General features: G+C 38.4%; 1 protein-coding gene across 1 annotated transcript in view; it reads left to right on the forward strand.

The window, feature by feature from the left end:
* Window positions 1-20,643, forward strand: part of HPF1 (histone PARylation factor 1) — a 29,861-nt gene extending 9,218 nt beyond the window's left edge. Inside the window, exons 5-8 of the mRNA XM_003984866.6 lie at window positions 7,940-8,090; window positions 13,247-13,334; window positions 18,022-18,194; window positions 20,398-20,643. Coding sequence (XP_003984915.1) covers window positions 7,940-8,090; window positions 13,247-13,334; window positions 18,022-18,194; window positions 20,398-20,529 — 544 coding nt within the window. The 3' untranslated portion in view covers window positions 20,530-20,643. The remainder of the gene's footprint in view (window positions 1-7,939; window positions 8,091-13,246; window positions 13,335-18,021; window positions 18,195-20,397) is intronic.
* Window positions 20,644-22,750: the final 2,107 nt, after the last annotated feature.

Raw genomic sequence — 22,750 nt, forward strand, 5'->3', positions numbered from 1 at the left:
AACCGTGAGATCACGACCTGAGCCGAAGTCAGACACGTATCCACACTTCTATTTGGCTACTTTTCACCAAAAAAGTACCCATCTTATAAAACAAATTACTTTAAGAAAAATATTATCTAATCTTGACTTCATTAGTCCCACGGCAAAATCAAAAGATTTTTAGGCATTTTATTTTAAACACCATCACTAAGAGTTCATTAAAAGAACCCGTTGTGTACAGTTCAAAGATTTAATACAGTAAAAGCAGGTGCTCATAAATTGCTGACTCACTATATTGTACACCTGAAACTAATATAACACCATACGTTAACTATACTGGAATTAAAGAAAAGAAAGTCGGGCGCTCATAAAATTTTTGGAAGGGCCAGTGGAGCCTCCAGACGTGCCAGTTGTGTGGCAGAGCTGGCTTGGCAGTGGAGTTTATAGCTGTGCCGCTGTTGGGGAGCGGTCAAGAACTGCTGCCACAGGTCGTTCTCGTCAGTCACTGTCTGTGATTGAACCTGTGGGAGTAGAAGGGCTGCCCTGCCTCTGCCTCTCAGCCCAGATAGAAGCTAAAGACCAGGCACCGACATCTCAGCTGTAGCTGCTCCTGAATAGTCTGATGCCTCTAATGAGTCACTGCTGGAAACAGACGCACAGCCTCCACCTGGTATCTGTTCTGCCTTTCAGATTTCAAGGAATTGTATCTGTTTGAGAGGAGCTAGGCCTCCTGTGGAGCCGGAGCTGAAGAGTAGTGTGGGAAATGTAGCAAGCTCTTGTGGGAAAGGGGCTTTGAATGGAGCTGCGTGAGCCAGTCCATATACTGTGCCAGCCACAGACTTGATTTGAAGCTGTCTGGCAGCAGCTGTGCAGTTTACATTGTAATAAAATGAAGAAAGCAATCTTTGTCACCTTCCATATAAATAGGTCATGTTTTGTGTGACCGCTTTTCATACCCTACTTGAAAAGACTTCTATTCCCTGTGACTCAGTGGTGCAAATTTCCAGTAAACAATTCAAACTAAGTCAACAGGTGCCCTCTCTAGACTGCTGCGTGCATACTGGTATATCTGAAAGAGCAACTATATGGTGGATGTCAGAAAAAAGCTGTTTGTCTTTCTGATACCTCCCAGTTTTTTCCACAGTGTTTCTTATTTACAATTTATATATTCTTTTAAACTCTTCAGATTATTCAGTTTAAATTGGTGGTATCTTTATTAGAAACTGTTGCCATTTACTTATTACCTGTCTCTTGCATTAACATACAAGTTCCATGAGGGTGGAGGCTTTTCCTTATGCACAGTACCTGCCCCACAGTAGATGCTGCATAAATAATTTATTCATTCTACAAATAATTTGGCACGCAAAAATGCAGGACTTTTCATTAGTCTTAGTAAAAATCTTTTTTTAAAGTCTGTTTATTTTGAGAGATGGTGTGAATGGGGTAGGGGCAGAGAGAGAGGGAGAGAAAGAGTCACAAGCAGGCTCTGTGCTGTCAGCACACATCCTAATGCGGGGCTCAGACTCACAAATTATGAGAGCAAGACCTGAGCCAAAGTCAAGAGTTGGACATTTAACCAACTGAGCCCTCCAGGTGCCCCATCACCTAAAATTCTTTTTTAAAAAAGATACAGTGGTAAAATAATCCAAGACTGTTCTGGTTTTTGTGGGTTTTTTTGTTTTGTTTTGTGTTTTGTTTTGTTTTAGCTTATTGGAGAACACCAAAAAGGAAACAAAAATTGGTGACAATTGTATAATTTAGGTGAAGACCAGGGACTCTTTGAGTACCTAATGTTATTTCACACAAAGAACGTTTTCTACCTTCAATAATTTATCTCAATTTAGAAGTAAAAGGTTAGAGTACTTTTCAGGTATTGTAACTGTTTTAGTTTTTTGGCACCTTCCTTTACTTAAATCAACTAATCAGTGCACTTAGTTTATTTCTTTATCAGCCTGAGTAAGATCTTTTTAAGGAAGACTATTTGTAATAAACATTATTTTTATGCTCAGGGAAACTAGTTCTCTTTGTGCAGAATTTAATACCAAAGAGATGCAAATTCAGCCACCAAACATTAGTAAAGATTAAAGAATTTTAATACTGGGATGCCTGCGTGGCTCAGTTGGTTCAGCGACTGACTCTTGATCTTGGCTCAGATCATGATCTCACTGTTCATGAGTTGGAGCCCCACACTGGGCTTTGTGCAGATAGCAAGGAGCCTGCCTGAGATTCTCTCTCTCCCTCTCTCTGCCCCTGCCCTCCATGAATGTGCTCTTTCCTCTCTCTCTGTCTCTCTCTCTCTCTCTCTGTCTCAAACTTAAAAAAAAGAATGATTTTTTTTTCTCTCTCTTTTTTTTCTCTAAAATAATTATAGCAATAGTTTTGACCTCAAAGTCCTCCTGCAAGGTTTCAGGGACCCCATAGTGTCCTCAGACCATTCTTTGATAACTGCTAGTTAATGGTTTTAAACCTGACTGCATATCAGGACCTCATGAGTTATGGTTAAGAGTACTTCACCTTAAGCTCTGTAGGTCTTACTTCTAGAGATGCCACTTCAGTACATCTCGAATAACACTCAGGAAAATTTTTTAAACTTTTTTTTTTTTTTTTTTTTTTTTTTTTTTATATGTATTTGAGAGAGACAGAGACAGTGTTGGGGGGTGGGGAGCAGAAAGAGGGAGAGAAAAAGAATCCCAAGCAGATTCCACACGGTCAGCATGGAACCCGATGTGGGGCTCAAACCCAGGAAACTGTGGGATCATATCTTGAGCCAGAACCAAGAGTTGGACGCACAACGAACTAAGCTACCCAGGCACTCCAGGAATTTTTTTTTTTAAATACATGTTATAAGTGTATCTAAATGTAATCCGTAATTAGATTTCTGTAATTTTAATTAAGTGTAAATGGGCATTAGAAATGAATGAACATTCATTTGATGAATGCTTACTTTGTGCAGGCACAAATACTATGTAAAACATTTGGTACTTAGTAAAAGAATAAATGTGGCCAATAGATCATGGGTCAACTTGTTAAATAATCTTTTTTCTTCTTGCCTGCTGCCCCCATGGTCTCTGCCACCCTGCCTTTCTATACAGGGTCATATGGATTTGTTACTGTAGGCAATGATTTTTCAAACACTAGCTCCAAGTACTTTTAACCATTAACCCAGGAGGTTCTGATGTATATTCAGGTTTGAACCTGAAAAGCAGTTATCAAACAGTAATATGTAGACTCCCAGGGGTGCCTGACGCTTTTTTAGGAGGACTCTGAGGTCAAAACTATTTGTGATAATACGTCATTTTTGCATCAGTGGCACAAAGGTAATGGTGGGTAATACTGATGATACCTTGACAGGAATCAAGGTAATGGCACCAGATTTACAGTTGTCATTCACAGCAGTAATATAATGGGAATGTCATCTAAGAATGTCAGTGATGAAGCAGTAAAGATATTAGATCTCTGCCATCGAGTACACAATCTGTTTAACATTTTGTGTAATGTGATGGGAAGCACGTGGAAAGCACTTCTGCATCCTCAAATGTTAACGTGTATCTCAAGGAAAACGGTCTTAAGAGATACAGTTGGGAGCTGAACTTTTCTCGTTTATTTGAGAGAGTGACTGACAAAGTCTGGATAGTCTGACGTGGGTATTTGGCAGACATTTTCTCAAATGAGCCAAAGAAAACAACTGTGACTGTATTTGTTGTCAGTGATAAAATTTGAGATTTCAAAAGCAAAAATTAGAATTAAGGAAGCTTGTAACCACCGTTGTGAGCTTAATTGCTTCTCACTACCTGAAGGCTTTTTAGTGAGATGGTGGTAATATTAATGAATGTGATTTTTTCACATTGTGATGTAATGGAGACAATTTTTTTTTTTAATTTTAATTCCAGTGTAGTTAACATACAGCGTTATATTAGTTTCAGGTGTACAATAGTGATTCAGCAATTCCATATATTACTCAGTTTTCATCAAGATAAGTATACTCTTAATCCCCTTCGCATATTCCCCTCCTCCCCCACACCTCCCCTGTAGTGACCATCTGTTTATTCTCTATAGTTGAGTCTGGGGGGTTTTTTTGGCTTCCCCCCCCCCCACCTTGTTCATTTGTTTCTTAAATTCCACATATGAGTGGAATCATATGGTATTTATCTTTCTTTGCCTGTCTTATTTCGCTTAGCATTATACCCACTAGATCCATCCATGTTGTTGTTATAAATGGTAGGATTTCATTCTTTTTTATGGCCAAATAATATTTTATTATATGTATACACACACACACACACACACACACACACACACACACACACACCACATCTTTATTCATCTATCAGTGGAGACTTGGGCTGGTTCCATAATTTGGCTGTTGTAAATAATGCTGCAACAAACATAGAGGTGCATATATCCCTTCAAATTAGTATTCTTTGGGTAAATACCAAGCAGTGCAATTACTGGATCATGTGGTAATTCTATTTTTAATTTTTTTGAGGAACCTCCATGCTGTTTTCCACAGTGGCCACACCAGTTTGCATTCCCACCAACAGTGCATGAGAGTTCTTGTTTATCCACATCCTCACCAACACTGTTTCTTGTATTATTTTAGCCATTCTGACAGGTGTGCAGCGATATCTCATTGTAGGTTTTTAAAAATTATTTAAGTATTCTCTACACCCAACATGGGGCTCAAACTCAAGACCCTGGCATCAGGAGTTACATGCCCTTTCGAATGAGCCAGCCAGGCACCCTTCCTTGTAGTTTTGATTTGTATTTCCCTGACGGCGAGTGATGTTGAGCATCTCTTCATGTGTCTTGGTCATCTCTGTGTCTTCCTTGGGGAAAGGTCTGTTCATGTCTTCTGCCTATTTTTTAATTGGATTATTTGTGTTTTCGGTGTTGAGTTCTATAAGTTCTTTATGTATTTTGGATACCAACCCTGTATCAGATATGTCATTTGCAAATACCTTCTCTCATTCTGTAGGTTGTCTTTTAGTTTTGTTGGTTGTTTCTTTTGCTGTGCTGAAGCTTTTTATTTTGATGGAGTTCCAATAGTTCATTTTTGCTTTTGTTCCCCCTTGTCCTCAGAAGACCTCTAGAAAGCTGCTGTTACAGCCGATGTCTGAAAAATTACTGCCTGTCCTGTTTTCTAGGAATTTTATGGTTCAGGGTCTCATGTTTGGGTCCTTAAGCCATTTTGAGTTTATTTTTGTATATGGCCTAAGAAAATGGTCCAGTATCATTCTTTTGCATGTAAAAGAATTTGTTGGGAGACTGTCTTTTTCCCACTGCATATTTTTGCTTCCTTTGTTGAAGATAATTGACCACATAATTGGTTTATTTCTGGGATTTCAGTTCTGTTCCATTGATTTGTGTCTGTTTTTGTGCCAGTACTGTGCTGTTTTGATCACTACAGCTTTGTAATACAACTTGAAATTTGGAATTGGGATGCCTCCAGCCTCGTTTTTCTTTTTCAAGATCGCTTTGGCTATTTGTGTTCTTTTGTGGTTATATACAAATTTTAGGATTGTTCTAATTCTGTGAAAAATACTGTTCATATTTTGATAGGGATTGCATTAAATCTGTAGATTGCTTTGGGTAGTATGGACATTTTAACAATATACTTACAATCCATGAGCATAGAATATCTTTACATTTGTTTGTGTCATCGTCAATTTCTGTAATGGAGAGAATTTGATAAAATGAAAAATTTCAGTATTTGTAAGATCTGCATAACTTAGTGAACAAGTATTTTGCAAAGACCACTGAAGGATTCATTCAAGGTTCAAGGTATCCCATTGGATTTAATGTAACAGAGTACAAATGTTTACGGTGATTGTTTCTGTTTGCATATTGTAACTTTAGGCATCACAAAGCAAAGTATTGGAGAGTAGGTTTGAAGCTGAGAGACCAAAGCCTAATAAACTGATATAGAAATAGTCATAATAATGTGATTAAGTATGAGAAGACAGATACTAAGTACCTTAAGTAGTGGTGGAAGTCTTCATCGTGAGGATATTTTACCTAGACCTTGATGAATGCATAAGAACTTACTACGAAGAACGGGAAGAAGAGTGTTCTAGGCAAGGGGACAGTATGTGCATGGAAGTATGAAAGCCAAGTGGCACAGAGTACTTGAAGGCCTGTATGCCCATATGCCACACAGGGTAGGGAAACTATAAAGATTGATTTACCTAGAACTGACATGATCAGTTTGCTTATAATGGTTAATGTAAATACATTCTCTTGATACACAGCTGGTTAAGATTGAAGGTAACATTAGGTGTAATATGTGTGCTGTAATCAGAAGACAATGATTTTGGTGGTCTTGGCTTCTCTGCACTTCAGTCCACTCATACTAATTCTATGAATTTAGGTAAGTTGATTATCCTATGTGCTTGTTTCCTTATTTGTAAAATGGGGATAAGAATACCCACTCTAAATGTTCCAAACTCTTTACAGCCATAGCAAACTGTCAGATGTTAGTAGTAAATAGAAGGAAGTTTCCTTCTGAGAGTCTGGAGGTAGCTATAGAGGAAGGGGGTTGAGTTGTGTGTCCAGCTGAGTGCTGCTTCCTGCTGCATTTTACCCTGAACCTTGTGCTCTGCTGGCAAAATCTTAACCTGCTTATGATAAAACGTAACTATTTCCCTAACTGGCATTGATGTATGATATTTTTCACATACTTTAAAATTATTTTGAATTGTGCTTTTGTATAAGCTTATAAAATAGCTTTTTTTTTTTTTTAAAAAAAACGAGAAACTTTTTTTTTTTTTTCAACGTTTTATTTATTTTTGGGACAGAGAGAGACAGAGCATGAACGGGGGAGGAGCAGAGAGAGAGGGAGACACAGAATCGGAAACAGGCTCCAGGCTCTGAGCCATCAGCCCAGAGCCTGACGCGGGGCTCGAACTCACGGACCGCGAGATCGTGACCTGGCTGAAGTCAGACGCTTAACCGACTGCGCCACCCAGGCGCCCCATAAAATAGCTTTTATTGCCTTTTACATTTTCTAAATTTATCATAACACAAATTTGTAGATAACAGTTTGAAAAAGTCTGCTGATCCTAAGTATTGCAAGTATCTTCTGGCTCCTTTTAAAAAATCCTTTTTGGTATCCATATACTATTTTCTTGTGTCCTACCACACTTCTCCAAGGCAGTATGCTGTATGTTATTATCAATAATATGGCTTAAATTTGGTTTAATCTCACCTTTTAATTTATTTATTTATTTTTAATGATTTTATTTATTTTTGAAGGAGAGAGAGAGAGAGCGTGCAAGCGAGCCTGAGCAGGGGAGGACCAGAGAGAGAGGGAGACACAGAATCTGAAGCAGGCTCCAGGCTCTGAGCCTGTGCTCTCAGCACAGAGCCTGACGCAGGGCTCGAACTCACGAACCATGAGATCATGACCTGAGCTGTAGTCTGACACTTAACTGACTGAGCCACCCAGGCCCCCCTAATCTCAACTTTTTAAATACCTCATATCTTTTTTTAAATGTATGTTTATTTATTGTTGAGAGAGAGCACAAGCAGGGGAAGGGGGGAGAGAGAGAGAGAGAGAGAGACAGACAGACAGACAGACAGACTGACTGACTGACTGACTGACTGACTGACTCAAGCAGTGATGCGGGACTCAGACTCCCAAACTGTGAGATCATGACCTGAGCTGAAATTGAGAATCAGACACTTAACCAACTGAGCCACCCAGGCACCCTAGTCTTTTATCTTTATTATAGAGACAATGCAGACTTGAATCATGCTTGCTGTTTCTGTGACTGGTAGCTTTTTATTAATAATTGTTTTTCTCTTGAAGAAATCTGTTAGACATTTGAGAGAACTGTTGGTAATCTGCAGTCTTTTTCTTGCATGGAATTGGATGTCTCTAACATACTCCCTTAACTTCCCAAGATCTGTATACTTAGTACAGTGGCCTGAATAATAATGAGGGCTTTTACTTCTTTTTCAGATTATTTCTGATGAAAAAACTTAAGGAAGTAACAGATAAAAAGAAAACTAGTCTCTTGAAAAACATAGATGAAAAACTCACAGAAGCAGCCAGAGAACTGGGGTACTCACTGGAACAGAGAACCATGAAGATGAAACAGAGAGATAAGAAAGTATGGTTTAAATCTGTCAGTCTCAGACTGTTTTGCTTTTTAATAGAGATTTTCCTGTCCTGATTCCTTCCCACCTGCACATTAGCCTTCTCTTCTCCTGCCCCACCCTAAGAAGAGCTGGATACCCCCTCAGGGGCTCCAGTGGGGCTGCCCTGTCTGAGTCATTAGAGAGAGGACAGCCCGTGAGCAGGGCTGCTTGGGTGGTTCTCAGAAGTTGTTTCCCAGGATGGGCTAGTGCTGCTCTGGTTACCAGCTCATGCCAGTACCTCTCACTCTTTTAGTCTGGTTTTACCAGTTACTCATTTCATACAGTTGAGTGAAAGCAGCTTTGTGTACTGCGTTTACTTAAATTTCTTTAATAGCTAACGGTGGTTGCTTTAGTGCAAGGTGTTTCTGGGGAGTAGTTTTGTAAAGGTCTGCCTTAGAGTGGTTTAGTTAAGGGTTCAAAGGTACTTCCTTTTGAGAGACAATGTGTATTAAGATTTGTTCATTTTCTGCAGCAAATGTGTGTATAAGCAGTCCTATCTCCTTTTTCCTTACTGACCCCATCAGCATTTCCTTTTGCTTCACTTCTAACACCTGCAGTGTGAGTGGAGTGTTTTGTAAATGGCAAAGATTTCTGGGTTTTGAATCCTTTTGGTTTTTCACTTAACAAATTTCAGAGTAAGTTAATGGACAAGACAGAAGAATTCTGCTTTGGGGTAAATGAGAATTCTATAGGATTTTATTCTTATAACCTCGGGTGAAGAAGGACATTTACCACTGTGAAATGAGGGCACCCCCGTCTCCCAGCATTATCTACTGTGGCCGGTTCATCTGAAAGTTCTAGGCCAAATTTAGTTCTAGTTATTTCTGGATAAACTAGTACTGGTAACTAAGTAGTTAAATGTATTTATTTGGTCATTGAAAATCTTCTGCAGCAGGGGTGATACTCAGATAAGTTACACTCACTAAACTGCAGTCTCAGCAATTCTTCCTTTAATCCTAGAGACCAGAAATAATTTCTAAAAATGTACATTTGAATGAAAGTCATTGCAGTGGAGGTATTTTTAAATTACTTCAAGATGTTATGTTGCCATTTTCCCTTCCTAGTTTACATAGGGAGCCTCTCCTACCTGATGAGTGAAAGGAACAGTAGTATTTTTTTTTTTTTAAGTTTATTTATTTATTTTGAGAGAGCAAGCAGGGCAGGGGCAGAGAGACGAGGAGGGTGGGTGAGAGAGAATCCCAAGCAGGCTCCGCACTGTCAGTGCAGAGCCCAGTGTCGGGCTCAGACTCACAAACTGTTAAGATCGTGACCTGAGCTGAAATCAAGAGTCGGATGCTTAACCCACTGAGCCACCCAGGCACCCCTTAAAATTTTTTAAGTTTATTCATTTTGAGAGAGTGTGAACAAGGGAGGGGCAGAGAGAGAGAGGGGGAGAGATAGAATCCCAAGCCGGCTCTGCCCTATCAGAAAGGAGACTGATGGGGGCTTAAACTCACAAACTGTGAGATCATGCCCTGAGCCCAAGCCAAGAGTCCCACGCTTAACTGAGTAAGCCATTCAGGCACCCCAGGAACGGTAGCATTTCTTGCCTTGTAATTATGTATTCCTAATTTGCTTGACTAAATACTGCATATTTGTGGACAGAGAGCTTATAATAAATTCTTTCATCAGAGCCTTATTTTATTTTTCTACCATCAACTGTAATTTATTTCAAATGAGATTTAATTCTTCTCCATAACTATAAGATATAATTGGAGTTTAAATTTCATAGGTATGTTTATCCTGGCTCCCTTCCCCATGAGGTTTCTTTTTAGTACATGTTTTTCTTTCTATAACATTAGCTGGTAAAAACATAAAGGGAAAAACAGAACTTAAAAAACAACCATTATTTTATCCTCCCAAATACAATAGGTTGATGATTCTGCTTTTTGGTTCCTTGTCTATTAAAAAGAACTTCTGCTGTCAGATATTCATTTAATTAACATATTTCTAGTTTCAAAAAATTCAATTCCACTCGTATATGTGAGTTAGTGATTTTGTCCTTCTGTATGAGAGTAATATATCCATTCTGGCATAATAGTGCACTATATGCTACACTAGAAATCATTGTTTTTATTCTTAATGGTACTTTATGGTGCTTTGGAATACAAAGCCCTTATAGGAGTTACCTCATTCGACCTCTGCAACAAATCAGCAAAGGAATTCTCATCCTGTGTTATAGATCAGTAAATCGAGGTTTACAGAAGCTTTATTCCCTGTCGAAAATCTTAAGTGACCCGAGACCCAAATTCACGTCTTTCATATTTAGCTTTCTTTCCACACCATCTTACTGATTGGCCATATGCCATTTTACCTTTATACCTAGATTTCATTTTTTAAAATGAACACTGATTTAATGTTGCTGTAAAATGAGAGTACATCATTCTGTCATTCCATCCTCTGATTCTGATGCATCAGAATATCCCCCACCCTTGCCCAAGATTTTCCTAAATTTGTAACCCTAGTCTTCATAATAAAATTGGGATTCTGGTGCTTTGCTAATAATTGATACCTCTTTACGGAGAATTAGTGCAGTTAATCATCTATGAAAAATGTGAAAATATATTCATCCCATGGTTTTGTTTTGCATTAGCCTGAGTAGAAGATGAAGCTAGTAGCTATATCACTTTCTTTTTCTTTCATTATCAATACTGTTTTATGACCTTTTTTTATACTTAAAATTGACTATCATTTCATATTGCTAAATTGAAAATCCATTTCATAAATATTTGAGTGACTGTAGATCACTGTGCTATGTTCATAGTTTAGGTTGCTTAAAACTTTTCACAAATAGGACACACCTGGCCGTATATAACTATTACACCTTTCTTTGCACACTCATTTGGTTATTTCCTCAGAAATTACTAGATGTAGTATTTCCGGGTCCATAGTCGTTTAAAGTGGCTGCGTGTGTATTGTTTTTCTTTGCTGGAGTTTTTATTTTCATTTTGTGGAGTTTTTATTTTCTTTGTTTGCGAAACTACCCACTACAAGTTAAGTGAGGGTACATACATTCCCACCAGCAATGTAGGAGTGCCTGTTCTCCCTATACTTTTGCCACTGCTGTGTGTTAGCAGTCCCTATTAGCCTTTTCCTTTTGCATGAGCGTAAAATGATATGTCGTTTATAAGCATTTCTTTGATTATAAAGGACATTAAATATTTTTCACTTATCTACTGGCCATTTGTATTTCTTTGGTGAACTGCTTGAACTTTGGCCATTTTTCTGTCAGGGTTAGAATTTACATTTTCTTACTTGTGTTTTAATTTGGATGTTAGTCTTTTCCTTTTAAGACTCCTTTATAGTTTGAAGACATCACTCTTGTTTTAATGTTTGTTTATTTTTGAGAGAGAAAGAGCAAGCAAGCACATGAGTGGGGGAGGGGCAGAGAGAGAGGAAGACACAGAATCCAAAGCAGGCTCCAGGCTCTGAGCTCTAAACACAGAACCCGACGTGGGGCTTGAACTCATAAACCGTGAGATCATAACATGAAGTCGGATGCTTAACTGAGTCACCCAGGCACGCCACATTAATCTTATTTTTATTATATATATTGCAGGTATTTTTTATGAGTATCTTTTATTCTTGATTTTTACATGACTTTTTAAATTTTATGTACTTAAATCTATAAATAAATCTTCTCTAAAATTATTAAAAATATTTGCCTTTTCTTCTAGTAGATTTATGGTTCTATTTTTACATTTAATCCTGAAATCCAACTGCAGATTATTTTGGTATAAAGAGTAAGATATAAATATGACTTTGTTTTTTCCAAATGGTGAGCTGTTTCCTGAGAACTTCTTTTGAATAATCTGTCCCTTCTGTTACTTAAGAAAGATAATGAGGGGTGCCTGGGTGACTCAGTCGGTTAAGTGTCCGACTTCAGCTCAGGTCGTGATTTCATGGTTCGTGAATTTGAGCCCACAGTCAGGCTCTGTGCTGATAGCTCAGAGCCTGAGCCTAATTCAGGTTCTGTGTCTCCCTTTCTCTCTGCCCCTCCCCCACTTGCATGCGCACGCTCAAGCTCTCTCTCTCAAAAATGAATAAACATTTTAAAAAATGTTAAAAAAGAAAGATAATGAAAGGTGCAAGAGAGTGGGGTCATCTGAGTGAAATATGAAATAGGTTTTAAGATATAGAGACTTAGGTGAGAAGACTTTAAAATGAACAAGTTTTGGGCTTGTGTCCTTCTGCCTTGGGAATTTTCACTGGCCTGCACAAATAAGTGTAACATTTGAAGTGGTTGTTTTGTTGAGGAAAGACCTAATAAGGCCACTGTTGTGAATAAAAAGAAGAATGTCGATGGGAAGGGTTATGGTGGTAGTTGTGGTTGGGCCTGTTTTGTCTTTGAAGATTACCGCTTAATAAAAGATCACTAGTTATGTTATTGTGCTTCTGGAAAGGGCACCACAAAACTGGAAACTGCCCTATTTGGGGGAAGTTTGCAAAACAAGCTTGAATTTTCCAGGTGAAAATGGGGGACCTGAACTTGGCAAGATGGACAAGAGGAATTCTGTTCCACCACATTTTCCTGCTAAGAGAAACTATTCCTTGTCCTCTTAATCTCAGTTCCTTATGCTTCCTACCTAGAAAATGCATGGACCTAAGAGGAAACAATATTCTGGCTTGCCTCTTCTGGATAGGATGCATTGGCATTCCTCCTTATCAAATCAGGCTACAGACTTCTGTGTGGATGCCACGATTAGTAAAAGCCATTTTCATTGCTCTGTCATTTCTTCGTGGATTTGACTTTTAGCTAATTTTGAAGAAATTTTTGCTGTGGACTCCAAATTTACTGAAATAAAATGTCATTCAATGTTACATTTGGACAGAAGTGTTGAGGGTTTGGGGTGCCTGGGTGGCTCAGTCGGGTTAAGTATCCTACTTCAGCTCAGGGCTCTGTGCTGACAGCTGAGAAGCTGGGGCCTGCTTCAGATCCTGCGTCTCCCTCTCTCTCTGCCCCTCCCCCACTTGTGCTCTGTCTCTCTCTCAAAATATAAACAAACATTAAAAATTTTTGTAAAGTGTTGAGGGTTTGTGTGTATGCATTTATTTTGGCGAGTTTGTCGTTATCTACCGTGTCTATTTTGTCTGTTTACCAATTGATTTTATGTTTTTTTAAATTTAGGTTGTGACAAAGACCTTCCATGGTGCAGGCTTGGTTGTCCCAGTAGATAAAAATGATGTTGGGTACAGAGAACTCCCTGAAACAGATGGTAATGTATTTCTTATGTAAACATATGAGGAAGGTTTTCCTTCTATTGAGAAGTAGGTAAGTAAGTATGCCTTTTGTGGGACAGTCACTAAATCTTAGGGATAAAGAACAAGCTCAGGTTTTAGTGTCACGTCTGAATTAAAAATGGGTTTATAGCTGTGTAACCTCAAGCAAATTATTTAACCTCACTAAACCTTGTCTTTTTCATCTGTAAAATGGTTAATAATGGTGAATACCATTCATGTATAGGGATGTTTGAAGTGTAAAGTGTGTGTAAGGTGCTTATTAGCATAGTGCTTGCCCAAAATTTAGTCCTGTCTGAAAAAATTGTCATCTGTATATAAGACTGTTTAGCTTTCAGAAGCCCGAGATCCTGAACTACTTTGTTTATAAGTACAAAAACTCTTTGAAAATGGACTGTTTATACACAGAATCTAATTATTGCTATTTTGAGTAAAGGGGGAAAAAAATCACTTCTCAACTTTCTCCTCTCCTCCATTCCCTTACTTTGAAGAGCCTTGTTGGCATTCCTTTATTTACCATCCTTTTCTTAGAGGGATAATATTTAGAGAGAAAGCAGAATTCGCACTTCCTCAAGGAAGAACCAAGTATTCCTGCCCAACACATATAATATTGGTCGTCCATTTCTCAGAACAGAACTAAGCACCTTGGTTTATAGTCTCTGGGGTTGGCACTTAGAAATTTGCATTTTTAATCAGTTCTCTAAAGCAGCTGTTCTCAAACCTTGTTGTGCAGTCTCCAGCCAAGATTAGAATGTCATCTATCACGACTATTCACGTGTAACTGTTTTTGCCATGCCCCTAGCACTTTCGGGGACTTCTATGGGGAAAATGAATCCGGCTGAGCTGTATAATAAATATGATAAGCACCAGCCACACATGGCTACTGAGCACTTTGTATGTGGCTAGTGCAGTTGAGGAGCTAGATTTGTAATTTTGCTTGATTTTAATTCATTTAACTTTAAAAACTGAAAATTTTTTATATTGATTATATGTTGAAATGCTACTATTTGGATATACTGGGTTAAGTTAAATATCTTAATGTTAGTTTCACATATTTCTTTAATATGGATACTAGAAAAAATTTAATTACATAGGTAGCCCACGCTTTATTTGTTGGACAGGCTACTCTGTCCCTATCCTCTTTGAAGTCAGAGGTGATCCATCTGTAATGGGGAAGGCATATAGGCTCTAGCTACTTACTGTTCAGTCTTCTGCTTATGCTCTAATCTTCTGCCTACCTGTGTGCTAGTGCATTTGCAGCTTTATAAAGTAGAATCATGGTCTTGTTTGGGAAAGGCTGAGAATGTTGTAGATACAGGAGTCACTAAAACTTAAGGCGTGCTAAGTATTAAATTGTAGTACCCTGGAGTAAACCTTATTACCCTCCTCTGGTTGTGGTTCTATATTATGCCCAAGATCATTTTTATTTATCTCTACTTTTTTCTATCATTCTAGACATTAGATCCTTCTGTGGTTTAATGATTTTTGATTGAGAAGTGCAGCAAGGCATAAAGTTAGGGATCTAATACATATTTTTTTCCTTCTCCTTTTTTTTTTTTTAGGGACCTAATATCATCTTGCTTTTGCCTAGGTAACTGTGGCAGGAAGTATAGTTGACTGGCAGTATGTTAATGTGTGACAGTGTTCAGGAGATCACAGTGTAGTCTGTTCCAAACAGTTTCCCTTTTGAAGCTGCTTAAACATAACATTCTAACCTGGCAATTAAGATAACCATTTATTGGGGTGCCTGGGTGGCTCAGTTGGTTAAGCATCCAACTTCGTCTCAGGTCATGATCTCACAGTGTTTGAGTTCAAACCCCTCGTCGGGTTCTGTGCTGACAGCTCAGAGACTGGAGCCTGTTTGGGATGCTGTGTCTCCCTCTCTCTCTGCCCCTCCCCTGCTTGTGCTTTCTCTCAAAAATAAACAAACATTAAAAAAATTTTTAAAAATAAAGATAACCATTTATTGAGCAATTCATAAATATCATAGACTGTATCAATTGATGTATATATAGTAACCCTCACTCCACTCTTTAAAGTAGGTCTTATTTCCATTTTCACGTGGAAACTGAATCCAGTGGAAACTGGATTTCAGACTTGGGCTTTCTGACTGTAAAGTGCTTGCTGCTAACTAATGAATAATTACTTAGCTAGGGGCACCTGGGTGGCTCAGCCGGTTTAGCGTCCAACTCTTGGTTTCCGGTCAGGTCCTGATCTCCTACTGGTAGGATCTAGTCCTGCATTGGGCTCTGCACTGGGTGTGCAGCCTGCTTACGATTCGCTCTCTCTCAATATCTCTTTCTCAGTCTCTCCCTCTCTCCCTCTCTGCTCTTCCCCTGCTCACACACACATGTGCTCTCTCTCAAAAATTTTTATTTAAAAATTATTAAAGAATAACTGCTTAGCTAGTTGTCTGACTTTTACTTTGGCACAGCCACTGTGGCTTGGCTCAAGTGGTGGTATTCCAGTTGGTGGTAATAGAAGGGTAAAATAAGGGGCGCCTGGGTGGCTCAGTCGGATAAACATCTGACTTCAGCTCAGGTCATGATCTCACGGTTTGTGGGTTCAAGCCCCGCATCCAGCTCTGTGCTGACAGCTCAGAGCCTGGAGCCTGCTTGGGATTCTGTGCCTCCCTCTCTTTCTGTCCCTTGCCCGCTCGCACTTGCTCTCTTGTCTCTCAAAAATAAACATTAAAAAAAATTTTTTTTAAAAGGATACAATAAGTATTGAAGCTCCTAAATCATTGTTTTGAATATTAACATTTAAGACATTTTTGAGTAGTTAATTTAAGACTTCATTTAGGTATTAAGTTTGGGCTTCTGTTAAGTGAAATTTTGTGGAAGTTTTTATTGGTGGAAGAACATATTTTTCTTCACACTGGTGGAGAGCTGAGTATTTTCATCTCTGTTCTTTAGTATTTTAGTAGCTCAGTAATTGTTATAAATTGCTTATTCTCTTGTAGTCCATTTATGACTTGCCTGAAGTGAAAGTAGAAGACATCAGAAAAGGGATAAACTTTAAATATGAAGGTCTTCGTTTCCACGCCAACTCTAATTGAGTTGTAGTGGCTGCCTCGAGCACTGTGGTGAGATTCTAAGGTCTCAGTTAGCTACATCTTCCCTGGGTGCAGGAAGGAACCCCTTGTTTTCCATCCTTAAGAAGGTTTTTGATGGAGACCTAATCTGTTTCCTGGAAATGATTGGCACTGATTTTTTTCTCAAGAAAAGGAAGCTTATGAAGTTTATATAAAATCTTTTTAAAAGTTTCAAACCAATAAATATGTCACCTATTTTTAGCCGGGAACATAGGTGATGAGTGTAATTTGGTCAGTGTGATACGGATCTACCAAATGTGGGAAAAGGAAAACAAAAGTACATTTTGTGATCTCACATACAGCATACGTTCTGTACAGTTGGTGCAACTGAGTCAAACATACTCATATTCAGAGGTTAAAAACCCTAGTATTTCTTTACCACTCTTAATAATAGGTAGTATGAATAGAATATTGTGCCTTATACATATAACTTAAAATCATGTACCATGCTTAGGTGTGACTGTTCATGTTCTAACGAATTTTCCTCTCCCCCCAATATAGGAGCCACTTGGTTTAGAAATGTGTCTTTGTTGGTTTAAGTAACATCCATTATTTTCATTATTGGATTATCCTCATGGAAGTAGTTTGTCAAAAAGGTATAGTCTGTCAAGAAGGAAGTTAATTAGATACTGTTCAGTACCTTCATTCTCATATGTATCCTGAGATCTGATGCGCACTGGCATCCAGAAAGTCGTAAAAAAAAAAAAAAAAGTTGAAAGCTCTCCCAAAAATGCTAAACCACTGACTTTTTAGAGAAAATTTCTAACGTTTATCTATGTTCTTATATCAAATTACAGTTTGGTAAGGGTTTAATTCGGCAGTGATTTTTTTTTTTAAGTTTATTTATTTTGAGAGTGAGTGTATGCGCACTCGTCTGTGAGAGGGGCAGAGAGGAGAGAGAGAGAATCCCAAGAAGGCTCTGAGCTGTCAGCGCTGAGCCTGGCATCGGGCTTAAACCCATGAACCATGAGATCATGACCTGAGCCAAAATCAAGAGTCAGATGCTTAACAGACCAAGCCAACCAGGTGCCCCTTGGCAAGGATTTCTTATATTGTCGTCTTTTTCTATGCATGTATCTTTTTAGTAGAATACGTAGGACAGGGCAAAAAGGAGTAAACTTTATGGTCTGTTTTGATGTTTTGTTGTTTTAATCCAATTCCTAATATGAACTAGCCTGGAGGTGGGCTACATAAGGTCTCTGTATGTGCCATATATTTTGGTTTTTTCCAACAAGTTAAGATGGAAAAAGATTCTTAGTGTGAGGGCAGTTAAAACAGGGTGGGTCAGGTTTGTCCAGTTTGCTGATCCATGGACTAAGCTACTGAAAATCTTTGAAAGCTTATATATCATGGTCACAACTAGATCCACGGTAAAATAGTCTCAGTTTGCTAAAAATCTTTTTCGTTAGGCCATTTTTATCTTAAGAGAAATTATAAGATTGCCATTCTAAATTATAGTGCCACCCAAAGTGGTATCTGTTGTACAAAAACTGATCAGGAAAAACCCAACTTCATGTCTTTTTACCTTTGATGATGGGTGATCATCTTTTTATATCCTTGGTTTCTTACAGCCAACCTCAAGAAAATTTGCAAGACAATTGTTGAGGCACCAAGTGATGAGGACAGACTAAAAGCTTTTGCTCCCATTCAGGAGATGATGACTTTTGTGCAGTTCGCTAACGATGAATGTGATTATGGGATGGGGCTTGAGCTGGGAATGGATCTCTTTTGTTATGGCTCACACGTGAGTAAAATCTCTACCTCCCAACCATCACCAGACCTTCCTTCCTTTCCCCACCCTGCCCCACATACGGGCATACTCAAGCATGAGCATGGGTAGGATGTAAATACAGCTTATGTTTCAGAATGAACTTTGGGATAAGCAGATGTCTGAAAACATTTATTTCAAACTCATCTTGTATTCTGTCAAAGGTGGATACCAAGATTATTTGCCTTCAGGTTTACATTTAAGTGAATTTACTTATTAGATGCTTATATATGTATTTACTTATATATGCCCTTTAGTTGGGTATGTGTGTGGGTATGTACACACAGCTTTCCTGGGGCTCCGTTTGTTTTTCTGTCGTGGGGGGGGGTACTTGTTGTCACACTTGAATTCCTAGATGAAGAATAGATACTGCAGTATTCCACCCCCTCCACCCTGCCTTATCCCTGGTTTCACTTTTGGCAGTTTCAGTTACCCACAGTCAACTGTGGACCAGAAGCAGATGATCCTCCTGAGATATTATCAGAAGGGCAGTAGTAGCCTAACACTATATCACTATATAGTGATGTATAACACTATACATCACAATGCCTACATCATTCACCTCACTGCATCTTATGTTGGCATTTTATCATGTCACATCATCATAAGAAGGATTAGTACAGTATTTTGAAAGTTACCAGATTCATATAGAATTATAACCATATATCCTAATAGAAACTATTTTATTATTCTTGTTAATCTCTTACCATGCCTAATTTATGGAAAAACATAGAATATATAGGGTTTATAGTTTTAGGCATCCACTGGGGTCTTGAAACCTAACCCTTGTGAATAACGGGGGTGGGGTGGGGGGCTACTGTGTCTTAAAATAGGCTTTAAATGAAATTATTTAAAACAGGAGGGGTTTTTTGTTTTTTGCTTTCTTTTTTTTTTTTTTTTTTATCATGAACTTTGCTTATTCAATAGGAAAAACCTACTTAACAGTTAACACAGTGTTTATTCACCATAGCTGCCTAAAGGTGTAGAGGCCTGTAACCTATTTCTGGGACTAAACTGTTTGGTTTTAAATCACATCTTCCCCACCTAGTAGCTGTGTAAGACTGGGCAGTTTTTCCAACACTGTCGTATCTGTGTCCCTTAGCTATAAAATGCCTGCACACATGCACAGACCTTCCTCATTTAACCTGCCATGTCACCTACCAAGCTGTTCTGTAGACAGCTGTAAAGACCAAGACTAAACGAGCAGCTCTGTAACTTCACATATCACAACCACCTGGAGGGCCTGTTCAAACACAGATGGCTGTACTGCCCTCCTCCTCCCCCACCAGTTTTGATTGAGTTATTGGGTGAGTCTTCTGAATTTGGACTTCTGACCAGTTACCAGGTTAAGCTGATCCACTGGGCAAGGGAGTCTATTTTGAGAACTCTGCTCTAAACCGTATTACTGTATTTCTCTGCCTACCTTACATATGGTTATTAGTAAAAATAAAATGTTTAACAGCCAGAATCACAGTCATTGGCCAATCACAATAATGCCAGGCCTCCCAACAAGCATGAATCACTGTAATTGAAAATGGTTGTGAGAACTGAAGAACATGTGAACAGGTTTGGCACAGTACTTAGCATAGAATAAGTGTTAAATGTTATAACAAAAGCAGTGCCAGTTTCTCTTCAAGTATGTGTATATGTAATAGCAGTAGTCAAGTCACTTGATAAACCTAAGGCAGTGACTTAAGGGGTGGAGCAGGGTTCCGTGGTGTGTGGAGGAGAGAGAATTTGAAGATAAAAGGGAGGGAATAAGTGTGATTTGAAAACTCAAATCCAGCATACCTATTCTTACAGTATCAACTAAGGGAAAATAATGATTTAAAATCTTAACTGGTCGGGATACACTAGAGCAGGGAAAAGCATTTGAGCATATAGTTTGGGGCAAGTAAAAAGGATGATAAACCTTATCTAAGGGAATAAGGAAACTTACAATTTTTAGATTTCTTCTGAATTTTCTTCAAGATGTGCCATCAGTCTTTTAGAACTAAAGACTGCCTCTTGGACAGAATGCTAAATGCCTGTGTCATTTTACTGTTCCTAGTCAACTGAGAAAGTAGCTAAAACGATGGGAGAGTATGCTTTGTTAAACGAGCTTTTGCAGGGCTTGTTTTGCAACTCAGTAGGGCATCTGCTATATTCTTGCTTAATGTTATGTTCTTTTGTTTTTCAGTATTTTCATAAAGTTGCTGGCCAGCTTTTACCTCTTGCATATAATCTGTTGAAGAGGAATCTCTTTGCAGAAATTATTGAAGATCATCTGGCAAACAGAAGTAAAGAGAACATAGACCAACTTGCAGCATGAATGAGAATTGGCTTTCTTTTGGTGTACAATATTTTAAAGCATAAGTGTTCAACTTGTGAATGTTTTGTTTTTAAGGAATACAGAAAATAAATTGATGGAAATATTTACTAAAAACTTGTATAAAGTTCTAGCTGGTTTCTTTCTTGTGCTGTAAGACGGTCAGTCATCTAAATGGTGATGCCCTAATTACATGTGAAAGGCAACCAAGGTTGTCCTCTGACATGTCAACAGGAAGTCACTGTCTACTGCCTTTAACATGTGGGCACTAAAAATTTATTTCTCAGACTAGAATTAATAGCCATAGCTTTAAGTACTGCATTTATGGGGGTGCCTGGGTGGCTCAGTCGAGCATCCAACTCTTGATTTCAGCTCAAGTCATGATCCCAGGATTGTGGGATCAAGCCGTGCATCAGGCTCAGCACTGCTTAAGATTCTGTCTTCCTCCCTTCCTCCCTCTTTCTTAAAAAAAAGGAGGGTGGGGTGGTGGGGAGGACACAGGAAAAGCAAACTTGGAAGGTACCTGACCCCAGACGTACCACAGCTGCATTTTAACAGTGATTCATCCAAGTGATTCATATGTAGTCTGGGTACCTATTAGGTATATTCTGTAAAGCGGTTCTTGGACTCACTGTATTTACTAATCAATATAGCAGAGAATATTGACATACAGTATAGTGTACTAATCACTAGACCATTAATTTAGATTTTAAGGTTTTTTACAAATTCTGTCAGTGGATTTCTAGTACAAATCTGGATACAACTGTGTTTTATCAGATTCACATCCTCTTTAAACCTGAAAAAATGTCCCTCACTTTAAAAATAGCAAACCATGAAATGTAAAATAGCAAACTGGGGATTGAGCTGAAGAGCATATAAACTTTTCCCCCTTCTTATGAAGTTAAAGGTAAGAAAGCCCTTAGGTCCTCAAATAACCCCCACATTTGCAGAAGATTGACTTGACTTACCCAAAGAACTTTTGTTGAACAGCCAGTCTCCAAATTCACTTACTCTGTCAGCTGCCTCCTTAAAATAACTTGAGATCCTTAACTCTTTTTCATCTAAAGTATGAGATAATTATAAGCAAACACTTTCAGCCAGGATTTTTAATACGAGTAGCTTGTCTCATCTTCCCATTTAGGCTATAAGCTTTTTAAGAACATACATTTTATCAGTATATATTTCCCTCAGTAACGCAAACCTTTGAATATATATGTATTTGTTGAATAAAATGACCTTATTCCATACTGCTGGATGCCAGATAAAAATCACACTAGCAAGACTTGGGAAACTACTTTGAGATGCCCTTAAGAATTCTTAGACAACAGAATGTCTTCGGTCAAAAATCTCTACTACAGCCTATACCTAGTATCTGCTCTTCCTTCCCATGGCCCACATGCTGCCTTTGTAGGCCATTAAGGTGCTTTCTTAGAGACGTTTTATGTAACAGCTTCACCAAACTGGAAAGATCTTTTTATCTTCCCTTACATTACTGTACCAGAACTTTTATAGTTCTGATGGGGAAGTATCAAGAGGTTTTAAAGAACTGCCACATTTCAGCTTCATAAGAATCTCTAGGTCCTGGACCCATCTGAACTGTTAGCTGGTTTATATTAAAAAGATTACATTAGCTCACACATACTTTGATTAGAAAAGGTGACCGAATCACATTTGGTCAATCGAACATTTTAGAAGCTCTTGAGCTTTTTCCTTCAGATTTCTTTAGTTTCTAAGATACTTAATACTGGGGACAGTATTTAAAAATAGTTATATCTTTTAAATACTGATTATTCAAATAAATTCAAATACCTTATATCAAACCAATCTGCTTGGCTTGAAATACTAGATTCCTTAAATTTTGCCATTTCTTGATCCTATAGTTTCATACAGTTTAGCTTTTTAAAAATATGTATTCTTGTGATCAATACGGATTCAAACAGGATTTTTTTTTTTAATTTTTTTTTCCATGTTTTTTATTTATTTTTGGGACAGAGAGAGACAGAGCATGAACAGGGGAGGGGCAGAGAGAGAGGGAGACACAGAATCGGAAACAGGCTCCAGGCTCTGAGCCATCAGCCCAGAGCCCGACGCGGGGCTTGAACTCAAGGACCGCGAGATCGTGACCTGGCTGAAGTCCGACGCTTAACCGACTGCCCCACCCAGGCGCCCCTAAACAGGATTTCTTATTAAGGAACAAATTAGAATGAAGGGGGACAAAAAAAAA

This window comes from Felis catus, chromosome B1, assembly GCF_018350175.1.
Source record: "Felis catus isolate Fca126 chromosome B1, F.catus_Fca126_mat1.0, whole genome shotgun sequence".
In the NCBI taxonomy this organism is placed as follows: domain Eukaryota; kingdom Metazoa; phylum Chordata; class Mammalia; order Carnivora; family Felidae; genus Felis; species Felis catus.